The 19,764-nt window shown below is 35.4% G+C and overlaps 1 protein-coding gene across 1 annotated transcript in view; it reads left to right on the top strand.

Moving 5' to 3' along the window:
• Window positions 1-19,764, top strand: part of USP9X (ubiquitin specific peptidase 9 X-linked) — an 83,885-nt gene that overhangs the window by 58,825 nt on the left and 5,296 nt on the right. The window contains exons 27-40 of the mRNA XM_082494525.1: window positions 259-405; window positions 526-672; window positions 1,375-1,597; window positions 3,918-4,138; window positions 4,535-4,725; window positions 5,164-5,337; window positions 7,153-7,294; window positions 7,471-8,221; window positions 8,747-8,870; window positions 10,169-10,394; window positions 11,483-11,612; window positions 14,831-15,016; window positions 16,700-16,920; window positions 17,986-18,074. Of these exons, the coding sequence (XP_082350651.1) occupies window positions 259-405; window positions 526-672; window positions 1,375-1,597; window positions 3,918-4,138; window positions 4,535-4,725; window positions 5,164-5,337; window positions 7,153-7,294; window positions 7,471-8,221; window positions 8,747-8,870; window positions 10,169-10,394; window positions 11,483-11,612; window positions 14,831-15,016; window positions 16,700-16,920; window positions 17,986-18,074 (2,972 nt within the window). The remainder of the gene's footprint in view (window positions 1-258; window positions 406-525; window positions 673-1,374; window positions 1,598-3,917; window positions 4,139-4,534; window positions 4,726-5,163; window positions 5,338-7,152; window positions 7,295-7,470; window positions 8,222-8,746; window positions 8,871-10,168; window positions 10,395-11,482; window positions 11,613-14,830; window positions 15,017-16,699; window positions 16,921-17,985; window positions 18,075-19,764) is intronic.

Below are 19,764 nucleotides of genomic sequence, written 5' to 3'. Positions count from 1 at the left end.
ATTCTGCATGCTAGTGGCTCTCTTGAACATTTGATCGCTTCACTGTTTGTTTCCTATTCAGGTATAGCAATCGCTACTCAAACAGTTCACAGGTCATTCATTAACAGCTAAATACAGTTGTAAACTTCTAAAAGATTAGAAATTATGTTACACTTCTTTTCTTTCATATTTACTGCCAGTTTTAGGGAAAATATGTTAGTGTTGTGCTGCAAGTAGAAGTCTGTGTGAATTACTTATCTTTTTTTTTTGTTTACATAGAGTACTGCAAGAGAGAGAGCTAAGCATTCTGGAGACTACTTTACTCTCTTAAGACATCTTCTTAACTATGCTTACAACAGTAATATTAATGTTCCTAATGCTGAAGTTCTTCTCAATAATGAAATTGACTGGCTTAAGAGGATTAGGGTAAGTTTGAGGATCAACTTATTTCTGATAGTCAGCTTTTTGCTGCTTTGTTGTAAAGTGCAGTTTTAAGCTCAGAAGTGCATATTATTTAGAGTATCCCAACTTTTTCTTAAATGGCAGGATGAAGTAAAAAGAACAGGGGAAACAGGTGTTGAAGAAACTATCTTAGAGGGTCACCTTGGAGTAACAAAAGAGTTGTTAGCATTCCAGACACCTGAGAAGAAATACCATATTGGTTGTGAAAAAGGAGGTGCTAATCTCATTAAAGTAAGTTCAAGTTTTTTCACCTACAGAGTTTTTTTTCTTCTTTTTTTAAACTATAAAAATATTTTTTTAAAAAAAAGTTACACATTTCATTCATAAAGTATTTAACATTCTCATTCTTCGGAACCACCGTGTATGAGTTGCTGTGACCTAGTGAGCTGTTATTCCAAGACTTGGCAAACATCACACAAGGACGGTGAGCTAGATACAGGACAGTCCTGTACGGGACTACTTTCTCTCATTTCCCCTGTATTATCTTTTCTCCACATGTTCTTAATTAGTGCTACTAGTGTTTATGGCAAGTTTGAACAAATGCATGACATCTGAGTGTCTCTTTAATCAGATGTGTTTTCTTTGTGTCTCTGATATTATACAGCAGCAATATTGGTTCTTTCAGCGCTAACTGATAAAGAGCTTTGTAAATAATACTGGTTTGGCAAAAGAAAATTTTTACCAATCAATAATAATACAGATTTATTTTTAACTTGCAGTGGGGGGGTGGTTTTGCAGGGAACCACTTTAGGATAGAGTCTAAATTTTAAAAGCTCATTATGGTGTTGGTCTCAGTTTTAACTCTTGTTTTTAAGTACACCTCTGGGTCTCAGACGATCATTTGTATAACTCTTATTCTGTTACAAAATAGGGTGCATTTCTATGGCAACAGGTGATTTATTTTCTCCTTTTTTTTTTTTTTTTTTTTTTCAGGAGTTGATAGATGATTTCATCTTTCCGGCATCCAATGTTTATCTACAATACATGAGAAATGGAGAATTGCCTGCTGAGCAGGCCATACCCGTCTGTAGTTCACCAGCTACTATTAATGCTGGCTTTGAGCTTCTAGTTGCACTAGCAGTTGGATGTGTCCGAAATCTCAAACAGATAGTAGACACCTTGACTGAAATGTATTACATAGGTACAGCAATCACTAGTATGTAATATTTTTAATTATCTATTTTCTACTTTTTTATGTATATATTATGTATAGGTTTTGTTTATATTATCAACTGAACTAGATGCTGGAGTTTTTAGTTTGTGGTTAGTTTGTGGCTGCTTTTAATGTTGCAAAATAAGCTGTCAGAAATTTAGAAAAGTTTGTTAGTGTAGCCTTTATTTGTTCTTTATGCAGTTAATGTACTGACTTGCATTACATAGTTGCATCCAAGTTCCAGCCCCAGTCACTTACACAGTCTGACCCTTCCTGCCCCGATCTCTGGCTATTCCCCTCTGTCCATACCAGCTCCCAGGAACCTCATTCAGTCTATATCTTCTACTTTTGTCTCATCGCTTCAGGCTCTGCCTAACCAATCCCAGAACCTCATAAGGTATCTTCAGCTTAGTTTCAGTGCCAGTTGTTTGGTTGCTCACCTAGTTTGTCATTATTGTTCGCACACAGACACAGGTCCACTGTCCTGTTTCCCTTTTTATCTCTATACTCATTCTCTGCTTGTCGTAGTCCTTTCTCAAATGTTTGTTCTCTCAGTTTTGGCCTTGTCTCAGCACAGCTCTGCACTTGAAGAACAAGAAAGATTATAGAAATTGCTGTATGTATAAAAACTTACAAATGTTAGTGTTTCAAAAGCCAATACTCAAATGAAACTTGGGCTAATTTTCACAAGGATGGCAAAAGGCACATACTTAACACAGATTTTGTTATCAATAAAAAGCATGTAAGACTTCATTAAAAACAAACAAACAGGAGAATATTTTCTGCAGCCCCAAATGGGATAGCTAAATTATTTTGGCTGTAGAATTAACAGGGGAAGAAAATGGCGGGGGGGAGAGGGATGACACATACCAAACTCAAGCTGATACAGGAATAAAGGCTGGGAGAGTTGGGGTTGTTCAGCCTGGAGAAGAGAAGGCTCTGGGGAGACCTGGTTGTGGTCTTTTGATACATAAAGGGGGCTTATAAGAAAGATGAAGAGGGACTTTTTACAAGGGCCTGGACAAGGACAAGGGGCAACGGTTTTAAATTGAAAGAGGGTAAATTTAAATTGAACATAAAGAAGAAAATCTTTATGATAAGGCTGGTGAGACACTAGAACGGGTTGCCCAGAAAAGTTCTGGATGCCCCATTGTTGGAAGTGTTCAAGGCTGGGTTGGACAGGGCTTTGATCAACCTGATCCTAGTGTCCTGCCAATGTCCCTGCCCATGGCAGGGAGGGTTGGACTTAAATGGTCTTTAGAGGTCCCTTCAAACCCAAACCATTCTGTGATTTAACAGAATGTTTAAACTTGTATAGTTTAGCAAAATTATAAGTAACTAGAAATAGTATCCCATAGTGGGAATTGTCCACTGTCTCTTAAAATGACAGTGCTACTTGCCCAGTTGGTGGTATCAGTGAGTCATTTGAGTTAGTTTTTCAGTCTCTTCCTGTTTGATTCCATTTGAAATGAACAAATGAAAAAGGCAGCTTTATAGTTTCCCCCTTGCCTCATGATTTTTCTTTACCCTTTTCTATTGGGAAGTAGTGTATTTCTTATCACCTCACAATTAGAAAGATTTTCTGGCATTTCCTTCTACTCAGATATTTGATAAGCATGATAGAATGCCAGATCTCTATGGTACATCAGAAGAGAGAACACATGTATGAACTGTGCATGCTGTGTGTTTCATATACCACATAAAGCTTGCTTGTAAACATGCATGCTCTCTTACTTTTACATCAGAATTTTTTGTGTTAACAGAACACCATGTTAGCATAGGAAATGTGTGATTGTAAATGTGCTCTGAAGACATGTGAGAGGTCTGAGGGAGAAGACTCAGGAGAAAAAAATCTATCACGAGTCATATAGATAGCATTATCTGAAACTGTTTCCCATTCTGGCAAGGAAAAGTGAAGCATAAATGAAATATTGTAATTTTAAAAGGATTAAGTTTGTGAAAGGCTTATAAATTGGTTATATACACTACATATATTCAGCTGAATTCTTCAGCTAAGAGGCTTGCTGGTATTGAGGGAAGACTTCTGTTTGATACATAAATAGACTGAATTTTTGTCTGGCCATCTTTTTAGTTACGCAGTACAAGAAAATGGTGTAATGTTAAGATTACAGGTAGAACTACCATTCATAGAAGTTGCATTAATTTTAGCAATTAAGTTTTCTGGTGGAACATTTGTTTTATTAAACTGCAGTATGACACACACTAATACTAATTTTATGCAACTGTCCTTTGCACTGCATTGATGGTCTAATTCTTCTATAACAAAATAGTTCCCTAATCACATTATGCTATTATCTTTTAGCTTGCGAAGCGCTTACAGAATGGGAATATCTACCACCTGTTGGGCCTCGACCACCAAAGGGATTTGTAGGACTAAAAAATGCTGGTGCCACTTGTTACATGAATTCTGTCATTCAGCAGCTGTACATGATTCCAGCCATCAGGAATGGGATTCTTGCAATTGAAGGCACAGGCAGTGATGTAGATGATGATATGTCTGGGGATGAAAAGCAGGACAATGAGGTAAATTTAATTATGTAGAACTTGCTTATCTTTAAAATAGGATTCCTTTTTATGAAAAGGTTGTAACAAATTTAAGTTACTAATTGTTTTGCTTTCCACTGCTAGCAGTGGGGACAGTAGCATAATATTTCTTGCTTGAATAGGCTTGCTGCCAGAGAGGCAGTTCAGCAGATCCAAGTAGCAAGGTTTGCGCACTTCTTCCTCATGTATTTGTACTTGAAAGCACCGTACACCACTTCTGCCACTAGAACTCCCTTAATGCATACAGAGACATTATATGTTTCATCAGATGAGAATATGAAACACCTTAGGTTGTTAAATTGAACAAGGGATACATCTAGCTATGAGACAGCTACATAGCAAACTTAATTGCACAAATTTTCTTCTGCTTTTCAGAGCAACGTTGACCCGCGAGATGATGTGTTTGGTTATCCACATCAGTATGAAGACAAACCAGCACTGAGTAAAACAGAAGATAGAAAAGAGTACAATATTGGAGTTCTGAGGCATCTCCAAGTAATTTTTGGTCATTTAGCAGCTTCCAGGCTACAGTACTATGTACCAAGAGGGTTTTGGAAACAATTTAGGTAAATAGAAAATTTAGTATTGATTCACTGGACCACTGAAATGTAGCAAAACTAACCATAGTAGAAGAAATTATAGTGATGTTAAGTGTAAATTAGCAGAACTTGTGTAGCATTGTATCTGTTAACCTACCTCTTTACTATTCTGTAGAAGAATAAACCAAAATTTACAGTAAGATGGTTATTTTGAATTCTAACAGTTCTTAACCTTGATATTGAGACTTTGAACTAAGTATGAAGTTATACACACAAGCTTGTTTTTATTTACTAGTAAGCAAATGTCAGGGACAGAGTAACAGTTTGTATACTACATCACAAAGCAATAAATTGGTTTGTCCGCTAAGAAGGAGAGATTAATAGCTTGAATAGTATTTTTTTAGAAAACAAATTGTTGGAGAACAAAACAAAAAATATTTGACAAGAATGTGCTTTTGTTTTCAGACTTTGGGGTGAACCTGTAAATCTACGTGAACAACATGATGCTTTAGAATTTTTTAATTCCTTGGTGGACAGTTTAGATGAAGCTTTAAAAGCTTTGGGTCATCCAGCAATGTTAAGTAAAGTTTTAGGAGGGTCCTTTGCTGACCAGAAGATTTGTCAAGGATGCCCACATCGGTAAGTGTTTAAGATTCTCCCTTCTTACAGAAAAACAACCTGTGTTTGTGTCTGCACAAAAGCAACTAAAAAGAGTGGGGGTTTTGTGGTGGTTGTGGTTTTGCTTTTTTTTTTTTAAAGCTAATAGAATTTGCTGCCTTGGGTTTTTTTACAGCTTTGACACTAGTTTGTCTTCAAGTGCCTTGAAATACTTGATTATTATTTCTTCTATTTAGCAGATTGTATGTGAAATTCAGCTTCATACAGGATATATAAAAAAAACACCCATACCAAATCAGACTAAGTCTATAGCCCGCTGTCTTGATGATGGTTATCAATGACAAATGCTTAACGAAAGAATAGAACTAGGCTTTGTAAAGTACTTTTCTAGACTTTTTCTTCTCTATCCTTTTTAGGTGGATCATTAGAATTCAAGATGGCCTAATGATGGATTTGTTCTTTTTCAACAGTTGGCTTTTTTATTACTGTGTTAAATTTCGTATCACTAACTTACTGTTTACTACCTCTTTTGAATTGTGTGTGATTCTTAAATTATATAGATCTCTGCTCATTACCGTTGCAAAGTCTCCTTATTGTGAAAGTTGATCATTTAGTCTTATTCTTCAATTAGCAATTAAAACACAGGAAAAAACACTGATACAAACTGATTTTATTGTGGTAATCTTTCAACTTCAGTTGAGCTCATGTGTGGATTAGAAGAATTTATGAGTGGAACATCTTAAGTTTCATGGGTTAAAATGTATGACCAGGTGTAAGTTGAAATATTGCAAGATAAAATCAAAGCACTGATTTTATTTTATATTCAATGGGTAATTAAATGGAAGATTCAGATGTGAAGCAACATGATTTACCATTCATTTCTGATATTATATAGTATCCTGAATTGGAACTCTGCTGGATTTTCATAATTGTTCTTCTTAATGAAAATGTTACCCTGATTGTAGTTTAGGGAGGAAAAAATATATTGATGATAAACTAAACTGTTGGATATGGGTGTGACAGATTAAGAGCCTTTCTAAATTTGTAAGTTACTTAATAGATGAATGAATATTACTGTTTTGGTTGAAGTGTTTCTAAATATTATTTTATTCATTGTTATAAAGCGCTGTGTATGCTTGATTGCATATCAGAGAAACAAGCCCTGCAGGATTATGTTGGAATAGATGCAACTTTTTAAAATTCATTCATTGCTTCTTTCTCTTTAAAAAAAAAAAAAAAAAAATTGTTTCCAAGATGTCTTAACTGGTTGTCTCTAAAGCATTGCTAGTTCATTGCTAGGAATTTGTTTGGAGGTTATAGCAGAACACAGTAAGTCAAAGCCAGTCATAAATATGCAGAGTGATTTTATGAAGACAGCTATTCAGGTTTTTTTTCAGATAGAAAAATAAAAAAGCTTTTTTTTTAATCTGTTTTGATCTGTTGTATCATATTTAAAGACAATATTTGTGTTTATCAGTCTAATTCCTGACACTAAAGTTCAGCAATGGAGAAAGTACTCTACTGTGCTATCTGTTCTTCTCTACTAGCTTAAGTTAGCCAAGAGTCTGTCATGCTACTTTAGCTGCTTTAAAAACATGACGTGCTAAAAGATTCAACTTCTGTGATCTTTCCAGTGAACTTGAAACATAAAAGTAATTCCTGTGATCTTCGTAAAGAGTTCAGTTCTTTTTTTTTTTTACTGCTTAACTCCTTTTGCCAGAAGTTGACATCAAATGCTGAATAAAACTGTTGCAGGAAGGTGCTGTGTAGCACCTGTAAAACATGAAAGTTGAACACGTTTCTACCTTGCTCTTACATCTGTCTGTTCATTGGTAGGTACGAATGTGAGGAATCCTTCACAACTCTGAATGTAGATATAAGAAATCACCAAAACCTTCTTGATTCTTTGGAACAGTACGTCAAAGGAGATTTATTGGAAGGTGCAAATGCATATCATTGTGAAAAATGCAACAAAAAGGTAATGATTCCTTACGTATTAAATTTGTGTACAACTGTGGTGTGGTAGCCATGCTAAGTTCAGTCTTAGTTCATGTTCAGGGGAAAAAAGTTACTCTTTAATTACCTAATTTGATTGTTGGTAAGAGTATATGAATGAAAACTTAAGACCTGGTAACTGTTCATGTCCTTTTTTAGGTTGATACAGTGAAACGCTTGTTGATTAAGAAGTTGCCTCCAGTTCTTGCAATCCAGTTGAAACGATTTGATTATGACTGGGAAAGGGAATGTGCAATCAAGTTCAATGATTATTTTGAATTTCCACGAGAGCTGGACATGGAGCCTTACACAGTGGCAGGCGTAGCTAAATTGGAAGGAGATGATGTAAATCCTGAAAATCAGATAATACAAAACGAACAGTCAGAAAATGAACACTCTGGGAGCACGAAATACAGGCTTGTTGGTGTTCTTGTACACAGTGGCCAGGCCAGTGGTGGACACTATTACTCTTATATTATCCAGAGGAATGGTGGAGATGGTGAGAAAAATCGGTGGTATAAATTTGATGATGGAGATGTGACAGAGTGTAAAATGGATGATGATGAAGAAATGAAAAACCAGTGTTTTGGTGGAGAATACATGGGAGAAGTGTTTGATCATATGATGAAGCGTATGTCCTACAGACGCCAGAAGAGGTGGTGGAACGCTTATATTCTTTTTTATGAACGCATGGACACAATAGACAAAGACAATGAACTGATAAAATATATTTCAGAACTCGCAATCACCACTAAACCCCATCAGATTAAAATGCCATCAGCCATTGAACGAAGTGTACGGAAGCAGAATGTGCAGTTTATGCATAATCGTATGCAGTACAGCCTAGAATATTTCCAGTTCATAAAGAAGTTGCTTACTTGTAATAGTGTCTACTTAAATCCTCCTCCAGGTTAGTATGTTAGTGCAGTAATTATGGATTAATTTCTTGCAAGAAGAATTTTGATTTGTGTTTTCAAGAATTTGTCTAGCCAGTGAAAATTTTGTGCATTCTGCTTTGAATACTCAGTCTTTCTGGATTTCTGCAGTTGAACATCTGTTGAGTTGTTCATCGGTGATAACATGCTTAGAATATTTAGCAAAAAATACTTTGATAAACTATCAACTATTATTCAGCTTGTGTACTAAGTCATGGTAAAATACTTAAGTTTGTGGACTGCTCTGCTGAAGACAGTTCTCAAAGGCGAGATGCTGAATTTCTAGAAACCAGACATACATTAGCCTCAAGGTACTTGTTACTGTCTTAAAGCTTGCATTTTCAAATGATATATTACAGAAGCTAGGGGCTGTTTTGATCAAGTTTCCCGTTAAAATTGGAACACAATGTCAGACAAAACAGTAATCTGGAGTCAGTTAAATTATTAGAAGTAAATTGCTTTTACTTTGTCTACATGTGAGTATTTTGATTTTTCTTTAGGACAAGATCATCTGTTGCCTGAAGCAGAAGAAATAACTATGATTAGTATTCAGCTTGCTGCTAGATTTCTCTTCACCACAGGATTTCATACAAAGAAAATAGTCCGTGGCCCTGCTAGTGATTGGTATCTTGTCTTTTAAAAACAATTACAGTTTTGGAAATTCGATGTCTGTTAAAAGATCCCAGTTATAAACATACGACAATTAAGGGTGTTAGTGATCTATCCCATTTTTGACTGTCCCCCAAATACATGGTCAAGGTGCACGTGAAAAGGGGGGAAAGTTTGAACAGAAAATACTGGAAAGAAACTGAATGTTAAAATAAGCTGCTGAGCTGAACAGCTTCAAAATTTGTATTCAAGCAAAGCTTAAATCTACTTTTTGTCGGTCTTTTAAAAAGAATAAAGGAGCAGAATCTATCACTAGCACAAAACTAATAGGTTACATATCCTGAATTTAATTCAAGATGGTTTCTTCATGGTTTGAGTAGTTTTAAGCAAAGCTCTTTTCAACCCATTTATGCAGCTTATATTTGTATTCTGTTTCTGAAACGTGGATAATCTTTTAGAGCCTGTTAGCAGAGTGCTTTACATATGTTGCTACAAGACCTGTAATTCAAATCTGTAGTATAACACAGTACAGTCTTATTCATAGCACTACAGCATTTTAGTCTTTAAGCTATGTTATTTTGTGTCGGGGAGAGGAGTGTGGGTTACTACTGGTAGACCTGGAGAGAAAGTCTAGTGTTCTTGGTGACCAGTAGTTTATCAGCTACTAGTAAGTAGTTGGGTAATGCTTCGCAGATACGTACCTCAAGTTTTCCTCCAATAGCAACTTTCAGAGTAGCTAAGTTGCTCCTCTTATTTTAAGAAGAGTTCAGATATTGCTGCAGCAAGGAGGACAGTCACGCAAGACTCTCTCTGGCACAGATATTTTACTCTTTGGGGTTTTGTAGTCTTTTAGATCTGTAAATGAGAACATAAATGCCTGACAGGTTACATATTTGGTTACCTGTGTTATATGCAATTCATGAAGTCCATCCCACACGTTCTCCACTGCTAGCCCTCTCCCCTAGTTCCAATACAGAGAGAATAATGGCTGCCAATTTAGGGACCTGCATTGACTAGTAGTTTGGGAGTTAGGGGACGTAATCCTGTCTTAGCCGTTATGGGTGATAGAAGTAAAATGCTACAGTTAAATGTTAACTTTTTAGTTGAAGTATCTTTTTAATTTGTGATTGCTACTAACAGAGTATCATTATAGGAACTACAGCTTACCTGACTAAGCATTTTGTGAGCAAAAATGATTAGGGATTACCTTTAGCACATATTTTCTTCAAATTCTGCAAAAGAATATGTCTACCAAAATTCATTAATGTCTACATTTGGTCATAATCTCTCAATTGTGTCCTCTTCTGTTTCAGGTATGATGCATTATGCATCCTTCTTCGTCACAGCAAGAATGTACGCTTTTGGTTTGCACACAATGTCCTTTTTAATGTTTCAAACCGCTTCTCTGAGTATCTTTTGGAATGCCCTAGTGCTGAAGTGAGGGGTGCATTTGCAAAACTTATAGTATTTATTGCACATTTTTCATTGCAAGATGGACCATGTCCTTCACCTTTTGCCTCTCCTGGACCTTCCAGTCAGGTATTTAATTTTCTATGAAAAGCTTTTGAAACTTATTCTTACTTCTTCATTATAAACATTTAATGTAAAGTAAATTCCGGAGTAGATGCATCCGTGTTGACACGGATGGAAAGCTGTACAGTCCATTTTGCACTACATACATCATGTTAATGCGACCAATTTGTGTGAGAGTTGCTGTCAGAGGGATTTGGTTTCCCTTAATTTGTAAAAGTCTGTGAAGACTAAGTAGTGAGAATTTTGAATTGAGTTGCAAGTGTGAAATCTGCAAAATTAAAGTAGTGGCTTATAATAATGTGTAAGGGAATGAACCCTTGGTTTTCATTTACAATTAAAAAAGCAACAACAACAAAAAAAACCCACAAGAACCAAAACCAAACAAAAAATACCATGCGGGATTTCCCTGGGTTTTCTTCCCCTGTATCCTGCAGCACTGAAATTGTCAAAAATTATAACTTTGTGTAGAAGTAGACAGTGACAGTAGACACATAGAACTGACCAAAAAAAAGCAATACTTGTCAGAACGATTTGTTTGTTTGTTTGACCTTTTAAATTTTAATACACTCTAACCTTTTTGAGCTTTTGCTTTGTCATGTTTTTAATGTCTACAGTAGGGCACTTCTTATTTGTATAGTTCCACTTACCTTCTCACCTTCTCAGAATGTTATCATTACTGTATCCAGCAAAATAATTTGTATTAAGTTAAAGCTACATATGCTTTGATAGTTTTTTTGTTTCATGAGGTATTTGAAATACACTTGTAGAGATGATTTGGTTGTCTGTCTTAGTCTATGAAGTTCACAGTGGAGCTGCATGTGCTTTTCTGAGCCTAGCTGCTGTTGGAGAAAAAGCTCAATTAAAAGCTTCTATACTTGCATAATTTCTTGGAGTTTTATAGTATTTAGCGATGGGAGTCTTATTCCCTATGTGTCTCTCTGATTTTCTGTGAGATACAGAAGATTAACCAGCTGCTAGCATTTTGGAACTTGCATGAATCCTTTTAACTAATTCTGTTTTCTGCCATAGTAGAAGGTATGACCTACATGAAGTTTTGGTAGTTTCAACCACTAATATTAAAACTTTTTTTATAGGCTTATGATAACTTAAGTTTAAGCGATCACTTACTGAGAGCGGTACTAAATCTTCTAAGAAGGGAAGTATCTGAACATGGGCGCCACTTGCAGCAGTATTTCAATCTGTTTGTGATGTATGCCAATCTAGGTAAGCATGTACTTTTACTGATGACACTGTAGTAAAATGTTTTTTATTAATGAACCAGTTACACAGGTAACAGCAAGGAGAATCCAGTTTTTCATCCTCAGGCAGATTGTTATCGTTAAATGCCATATAAATGCTCTCTAGAACATCCGTGTACCTCCAGTTTGGAGGCTTTAGTCTTTCTGCCATCCTTGGAAGATGAACATGAGAAGCTTGGAGCAATAAGCGTGTGTCATTCTGAGAGGGTGTGGAGGTGAAAATGTAGCAGGAGAGATAATGTTTCGTTCCGGGCTCCTTTGCAGGACAGAGGTCATGAATCCCAAGAAGCACTGTCAACTGGTTTAAGCCTAAAGACATGAGGAAGATAAAAGTCAAAAAAGAGACAGATGCATGATTCTCCCTTATGGAAACATCAGTACAGATGGTCATGCTTTGTCTTTATGTTCCAACTGTGCCCTTTCAATGTTAATGTCTTTGGTTCAGCTTTGAAATTCATGACAATGAATGCAAAACACTGATTCTGTATCTGTCTTCCCTTTAAAGGCTCTTTGGGAGGCTGAGGAAATAGCTCAGTCTGTATATGTTCTCAGATATCATTGCTTGCCAGAATAATTTCACCATAGACATCATATGAGGTAAAAGAATGCAAGATTCAGGGAATTCCACTATAAATTTATCAGATATTGCAGTTCCCCCAAGATGAACAGGCAAGAAAAGCCAGTGGTTTTGCACTATAAGAAGGCTTAAGTAAAGTTCTCCCAGTCTTGAGACAGTGATTCTTTCCATAAAGACTACGTTTTCTGATGAAAGATTAAATTAGAGCTTGAGCATGACTGCAAATGAATTTTACTTCTTTTTAGCACCTTTGAATGCAAGACTAGCAGGACTACCTGTATTTGCAGGTGCTACACTTAAGACTTATACACATTCTGTAATATAACTGAGATGAGATTGTTATCAGTTTTGTGGTGATGATATATTGGCTGTGGCGGTTCCAGCATCATTATTTTTCTTCAGGATCTTAATTGTATCCAGCATTACGAAAATAGAAATAAGTATAGATTTTAAGTATACAAAACATTGTATTAAATTCTGGATTATGTAGATTCTTTGCATAGAAAGTCACTAGCCTGTATACTAAGAATAGAATAAAATAATTCTAATAGTATCTAAAGTAACTATTCCAAACAAAAATCATTTTTGCAGTTAAACTGAGATCAGTCCTATTCACGTTGAGATGAACATGCTTTCTTTTGATTACCATGCTTTCTCTTAGCATTATCAGTGTGCTGAAAATCCATTAATGATTGATTGGATAAACTGTTTCTCAGGTGGGTTAATCTGATGCTGCTTTATATATTTGCCCTGAGGAAGAGCAATTAAGAGTAATGAAATGCAAGTCAAATGAATAAAGGGTTGCTTTTCCACTTTCAGGTTGATGAGGGTAGTCACAGGTTCATATCTAGTGAATTGTCATAGAGCCCTATGTTCTTACTTTCCCCAGTTATTCAGGTCTTCTGTTGGGGCCCGCTTGTCTTTCACATGTGGTAGCCTTACAAAGCATCTTTCTCTACGGCAAGTTCTAAACAAGATATGATATTTTTTTCATAGTGGAAGAATACTCTCTCCCTCTTATTCTTATACAAGATATTTTTATCCTTTTATGTGAAGTACTATGAAGCTAGTTCCCTTGGAAATGTTACAAAGTGCCCTTAATACTGAGCAGCTCAGCTGTTGCTGGTTATTGGCTCATGCAGGCAAGTTACAAATGTTTCTGTTAGATTACTTCGTGGCTAAAGTGTTAAGCAAGTGTATCAAGCCAAATGGATTTATTTCAGTTTCCAGATGGAATTGACACACACACACAGAGTTCTGGAAGCTCTTTAAAATTGTCTGCCGCCATGAAAGGAATTTGGTTTCCTATCTGTAATATTAATCTAGGCAATTGTGTTAATTTAATTTCACTTATAACGTATGTTGCTTTCACACACTTTGTCTACCAAAGCATTCTCTGTTCCGTCATGACCCCCAGAGTGGACTTAATGTCATTACAGTGGAGAGAGATGCAGTTCTGCTCTAACACATCTTTTCTTCTTTACTAGCTTTTTGTAGTCAGTCAATGCAGTTGAAGCCCCTCACTAGGAAAGCACTCAGAAGCCAGACAGGAAAGCGTAACTAAATTGTATTCCTGGGTCTGATCATTATCACAATCTACCCCACAAAGATAAGCATGGAAATATTAAGCAGTTGTGCTTGTCTTACTACTGTTAACTAAAGGCTTCTGTATGGATGTAGAGTGTTCATTCAGCAAAAGCAACAATACATCATTCCTGCAACACCCCAAGTTCTGTGAAAAAGACTAAATTATCTGACGTTTTGAGAAGTCAGATAATATATTGTTCAAAGCAAAGCAAGCAAGAGATCACTTCTACAAAGGATGTAACTACAAAACTGACATAATCAAAAAGGTACTATAAAAGAGCTCTAATAAGGTGCTATCTGGATTCCTCCTTCTTATCAGAAGGATGGTAGGTAAGGTCCAGTTGTATTTTAGAATAAGAGAAAACTTGGAAATATGTGAAAAATCATTAATTTTAACCAAATTGAGAAACAGAATACAGGATCAGAAGGAATGTATTGAATTTACTGGTAAGTACTTGTGTAATATGTGCAAGGTATTCTTGCAGTGAAACTAGCTGTATGTTTGGACTTTTTGGTTGGTCGGGTTGTTGGTTGGTTTTGGAGGTTTTCTCTTTTTTTTTTTTTTTTTTTTTTCCTTAAATTGATTTTGTCACTCTTATTTACACTTACTGCATAGTATGGCACAGTTGGGAATGTCTTAAATTTGTAATAGATGTATCTAGGACATAACAATAAAAAGATCAATTCTTTGTCCAAAAGACCTCTCTGAAGCTTTGGTATTAGCACAGATGCCAGTTACTTAAGTGCTAATGAGCACTGTTAAGAAAAGTAGTCATTTACAACTCTCCTTCATTGTGATTTTTCAGCTGAACATAATTTTCTTGTGCAGCTTTACTGATTTGATTTTTTTTTTCCTCAGAAAGCATAAAGGATGGTTATAATAAACCCCAGCAACTAAAGAGTTATGAGTCTTGTAATCAATAGTTATTTTTCTTTAAAAACAAAACAAAACAAAACAGTATTGTCAGTGCCAGAAACAAGATGTTTTTTTTGTTTCTTCCACACCTGCCCCAATAAAGGTGTCGCAGAGAAGACACAACTTCTGAAACTAAATGTTCCTGCAACCTTCATGCTTGTGGCTCTGGATGAAGGTCCAGGTCCTCCGATTAAGTACCAGTATGCTGAACTGGGGAAGCTATACACTGTTGTGTCACAACTGATCCGTTGCTGCAATGTGTCATCGCGGATGCAGTCTTCTATCAATGGTATAGTGAATTTTAAGTTTTGCTTTGTTTAGTTAAATATATCAGTAAATGTCTTTTGTGCATATTTAGCTAATATGTGTAAACTGGATTAGCTGGAAAAATGTTTGCCTTCAATGTTTAGCAACTCCTTTTGTTTAAAGACAATCTCTTTGTCATAAGCAAAACTGATTTACTGTACCAACATACTAAAAAGGACAAGACAGAAACCTGTTCTGTATGTTATGTTTCTTGGCTTATTCCTTAAAGATACAGGAAAATAACTGATTAGAAATGTAGTAGTAGTAATAAATTTCAAATAGTTTAAGCTCATTATAAAGAGTTGCATAAACATCTTTTGATTCTGAGTAGGCAATAAAATAGTAGATTACTTTCATGTTACCAGTACAAAAGTAATCTGTACAGGAAAAACACTACAACAGGCTCTGAAATATCTAATACTGCTTATCAGTAGAGAGGTCTTGCATTGTTGTAGATAGCTCTTGAAAATGATTTGGCGCTTGTTCGCAGTCAAGAAGACAAACGGAAGCCAGCACTTCAATTTATAAAAGATAAAGAATCAGCTAGAAGTTGGTCAACCACAGTATAAATCATTAATATATCCAGTAGTTGAATAGCTTACGGTTATTTTTGAGAAATGGTGACAGAATATTGGGCTACGTGGACTTTATAGGCTGTATGTGTACACATTCTATTAAGCATATTTTAGAAAACCTAATTAGGAATCTGTAGAGAAGCTATTTAATGGCAAACTCATTACGGCTTGATGTGTTAGGCATAAAGTCAGTAGGCTAGAATATGCTATACTAAGATTAATGAACTGAAAATTTTACTGTGCTATAATAAGCTTCAAAACCATTTAGCAATTTTGATTTGGTTTTGTTTCCAGAGCATTATTTGAGGCTGACACTTGAAAGACAATCTACCTATGAAAAATAATTGTATATTCACTGTATTCATAATGTACTAAAAAAAATAACTTTGTGTACATTACTCTGACTACTGATTATAATGACTATTTGCGGAGTAAAGTTATTTTTTGCTTCATCATATTACGCTAGAAAAGTTTTCCCTTGGTCTTCTGGACATCTTCAAACAACAACTAAAAACACTGCTAAATTTAGAAACTCCAGGAGCAGATCAACGGTCTTTCCTTGCACAAAATGAAGCTTACTAATTTCTGTCTTTCAAGAGTCTCTTACTTTTCTCTACACTCTAGAGATTCAGACAGGACTTTTCTGACAGATACTCCTCTGAACCCTTTCCCATTGCCTAGTGAAGTAAATAGATCTTGTGTCCTAAAATATGATAGATTTGGGTTGTGTTACACAAGCAGTGAAGCAGATAAATTCAGCAGTTAAAGAGGATTACACTGAGAAAACTCTCAGTAATTTCTCTTCTTCTTGCATATGAACGTGTCTCCAGCTGTTCAGCTTTGATTGTCACTGCATAACCTTAGCTGAGAGGAAGAAGTAGCTCTCTCAGGCAGCAAGTGTCAAGCTTCACAATCAGAAAACTTAGTTATTTCGTAACATAGTAGCATTCAAAGAAAATTAACTGTTAGGGAGGGGTTGGGTTTTCTTCTCTATCTATTACTTTTTGATGAGTTACACCAATTTATATTTTGTGGTGTTTACAATGAAGGTATTTCAGTAACTTTTCATCTGTAATAACTGTTTGTTCTAGGTAATCCACCACTTGCCAACCCTTACGGTGATCCTAATTTATCTCAACCTATAATGGCACTTCAGCAGAACGTAGCAGACATTTTGTTTGTGAGAACTAGTTATGTGAAGAAAATTATTGAAGATTGCAGCAACTCTGAAGAGACTATCAAGCTGCTTCGTTTCTGCTGTTGGGAGAATCCTCAGTTCTCTTCCACTGTCCTCAGTGAACTACTTTGGCAGGTAAAAATAAAAACAGAGAAGGATGGCAATATAAATGTGTATAATGCAAGATTCTATATTTATATATAGGAATGTTGTATTAAATACTGAACAGGTGCTTGATAAATAAACTTTCCTTAAGGTAGCATACTCTGTCAATATTTACAGTCTTAGGTCTATACATCGTGTTGGAGTACTAAGTCCTTTTATGAGTTTAGGAAAGCAATCTACCTTTAATGAGTTAGGAGCACTATGTTAAGGATGGAAAATAGGTAGACAGAGGTGGTCTTTATGTATTGTAGGAGCATTTCCTTCAGCTTTTCTGTCATTATGCAAAAGAGCTTCTTACATTACATGGAAAGCTAGAATCATTTCCTAAGGTCTCCCTTGTATTTATTTTGATTAAGTTTGTAAGGTGGTTTTTTACAAGTCTGTAGAATGTACTTGGCTTCAGATTCAGGAAAGAGTCTTTGGGACTGTCCTGTTTTTCCTTTCCTCTGTATAGTTAGTCACAGTTTCCCACTCCAAATGAAATTTCTGACTTCTGTTAGCTCATCTTTATATTCCCCCATTTTTTTTCCACATAAACATTACATTCTTCTACGTCATTTTATTTGGCACTTGAAAGAATCATAATAAAAATCGATTTACTGATATTTTGCTAGCCATGTATTTCACATTTTAGAATAACCTTTGAATATAACCTTTGACTGTACTGTCTAAAAGTAGCAATATCAGTGAAAAACACTGTTCATAATTTTGCTTTTCTAAAGGTATTTTTTAAGGTAGCATCTTCAGCATTTCATGCTAGGGGCTTCAGATCCATTGTGTTAGAAACTCCTGAGGAAACATATTGTCCTTTACAAAACCTACTATATTTAAAAAACAAACAAACAAAACCCAACAAAACCACAACCCCCAAAAAAGCCTGACACAATCAGCAATTTTTTTTAAAGAATGTATTCATTGTATCTTGAAATATCCTTTAAATTTCACTTCAAATTAATTGTGTTCTTGTATTGCACCATATCATCTGCATGCTTCAAGGAATGCTTTCTTATGTTCTCTGCATTTTTACTTTTTAAGGTTGCATATTCATATACATACGAGCTTCGACCTTACTTGGATCTGCTTCTGCAAATCCTATTAATTGAGGATTCTTGGCAAACTCACAGGTTAGTGTTTACCTGTCTTTTTGTAATTCAAGATTATTATGTTTTGTACAGCTTGTTTTCCCAGAGGTTCTGTTGCTAATCCTTTGAAGAAGTTTGCTTTAAATATATATTAAATCAAAATACAGAAATAAAGCAATGATTTTCTACTTTTATCTCAGTTTTTGAGACAAATTACATTTTTTCACCTTGACCTTCCTTATTACTGAGAAATTTGCTATTTAGCCCTATAAAGCCAAGATTTTTCACATGCAAGAGAATGTGCCGTTTAGGCTAAACTCGATATTTACTGTGAGGTGCTTAGATTGATTCTTGAAAGGTCTCATTCAGGAGGGTCCAGTTATAGCCCAATATTACTGAGAAGCACATCAGTCATAGTAGTGATACCAAGACATGGGTAAAATGTGAACTTGGGACAAAAGCATATTTCAGATCTAATTATTCTCTATGTGGACACATTTCAATAGAATTTTAACTTCAATATATGAAATACCCAGTTTCAGACCTAATTTTCATATGTCTGCAGAATAAGGCTTTTGAAAATTGAGATTAAAAAAATATAATTATTGCAAATACTGACTGAGACAATAGTCAGTTCCTCAGAAGTTTTATATAGTGGTAGGTGAGGTAACACAAAATAAACATAATCAATGAACTACCTGTCACTGTTTCATAAGTGAATATGGGTACTATCAGATTTACTAAATCATGTGCAACCATGTCTCATATGACATTTAAAATACTTTGAGTAAGAGCACACTTGCCATATGGCAGTGACGGTGTTGGAGTGAACTCATGTACTTAAAACAGTGGAAGTAGATTGTGCTCTTAGGATAGGCAACTGATAAAATCCTTACTTTAGAAGATACTCTGAGAGGAGATGGTGGTCTGACTTGCCACACTCTGAAACATGAAGACTGAGTTGGAGGGATTTCTTCATTTTTTTTGTAGGAATTACAGCTTAGGTAGGGAATGAGAATATCCTTTATACATAGGTTTTTCAGTCTTGTATATATATGTATATGTAATGCATATATAATATAGTTTGTTTATATTTTCTTCCTGATAAACAAATACTTCCATGGGATGTCTTTAAGTTCGCAGAATGCTGGAGGATGGGCATACTTTAGTTAGTAGATGTGAAGTAAAATAATATATTTTAGGGTGGGAACACAGGTGATAAATCGTGGAAGTGCTTGTTTGGGATAGTACTATATTTGAAATAATGGGGTGTAAAGGAGGTTGAATGTTACAGTATGGCTTTCACTATACTTGGAGACGTACATCACTTCATATTCAAGATTGCAGCCTTCGGAATAGCAGTGTTCATTGGAATTGTGTTAGGCTTCAGCAGAGGGGTATTAAGTGGTCAACTGCTGTCATCCTCTGATTTCTTGCTACCACTTCTGGCAGTAGCTTGAAGTATTGGTCTCTGTCCTGTTCTTGGTTTTGCTGTGATAATGGTAGAATTTTAATGATCTTTGTCTTCTCTTTAAAATAAAATAAAATAAAAAAAAAAAAACCACAAAAAAAAAACACAAAAAAAAACCAACAACCAACCAAAAAAAAAGAACCAAAACAACAAAACCAAGCCAAATAGCATAACTGTCCATAGTAAATGGTAATATGTTCTAACTCTTAGAAAACAAACGTCATCTGATCTTAAGCAGTGTGCATCCCTCAGTGCTCCTTT

Source organism: Vanellus vanellus (genome assembly GCF_965231255.1).
Source record: "Vanellus vanellus genome assembly, chromosome: 1".
Lineage (NCBI taxonomy): Eukaryota > Metazoa > Chordata > Aves > Charadriiformes > Charadriidae > Vanellus > Vanellus vanellus.
This window is presented reverse-complemented; position numbering and strand designations above follow the sequence as displayed.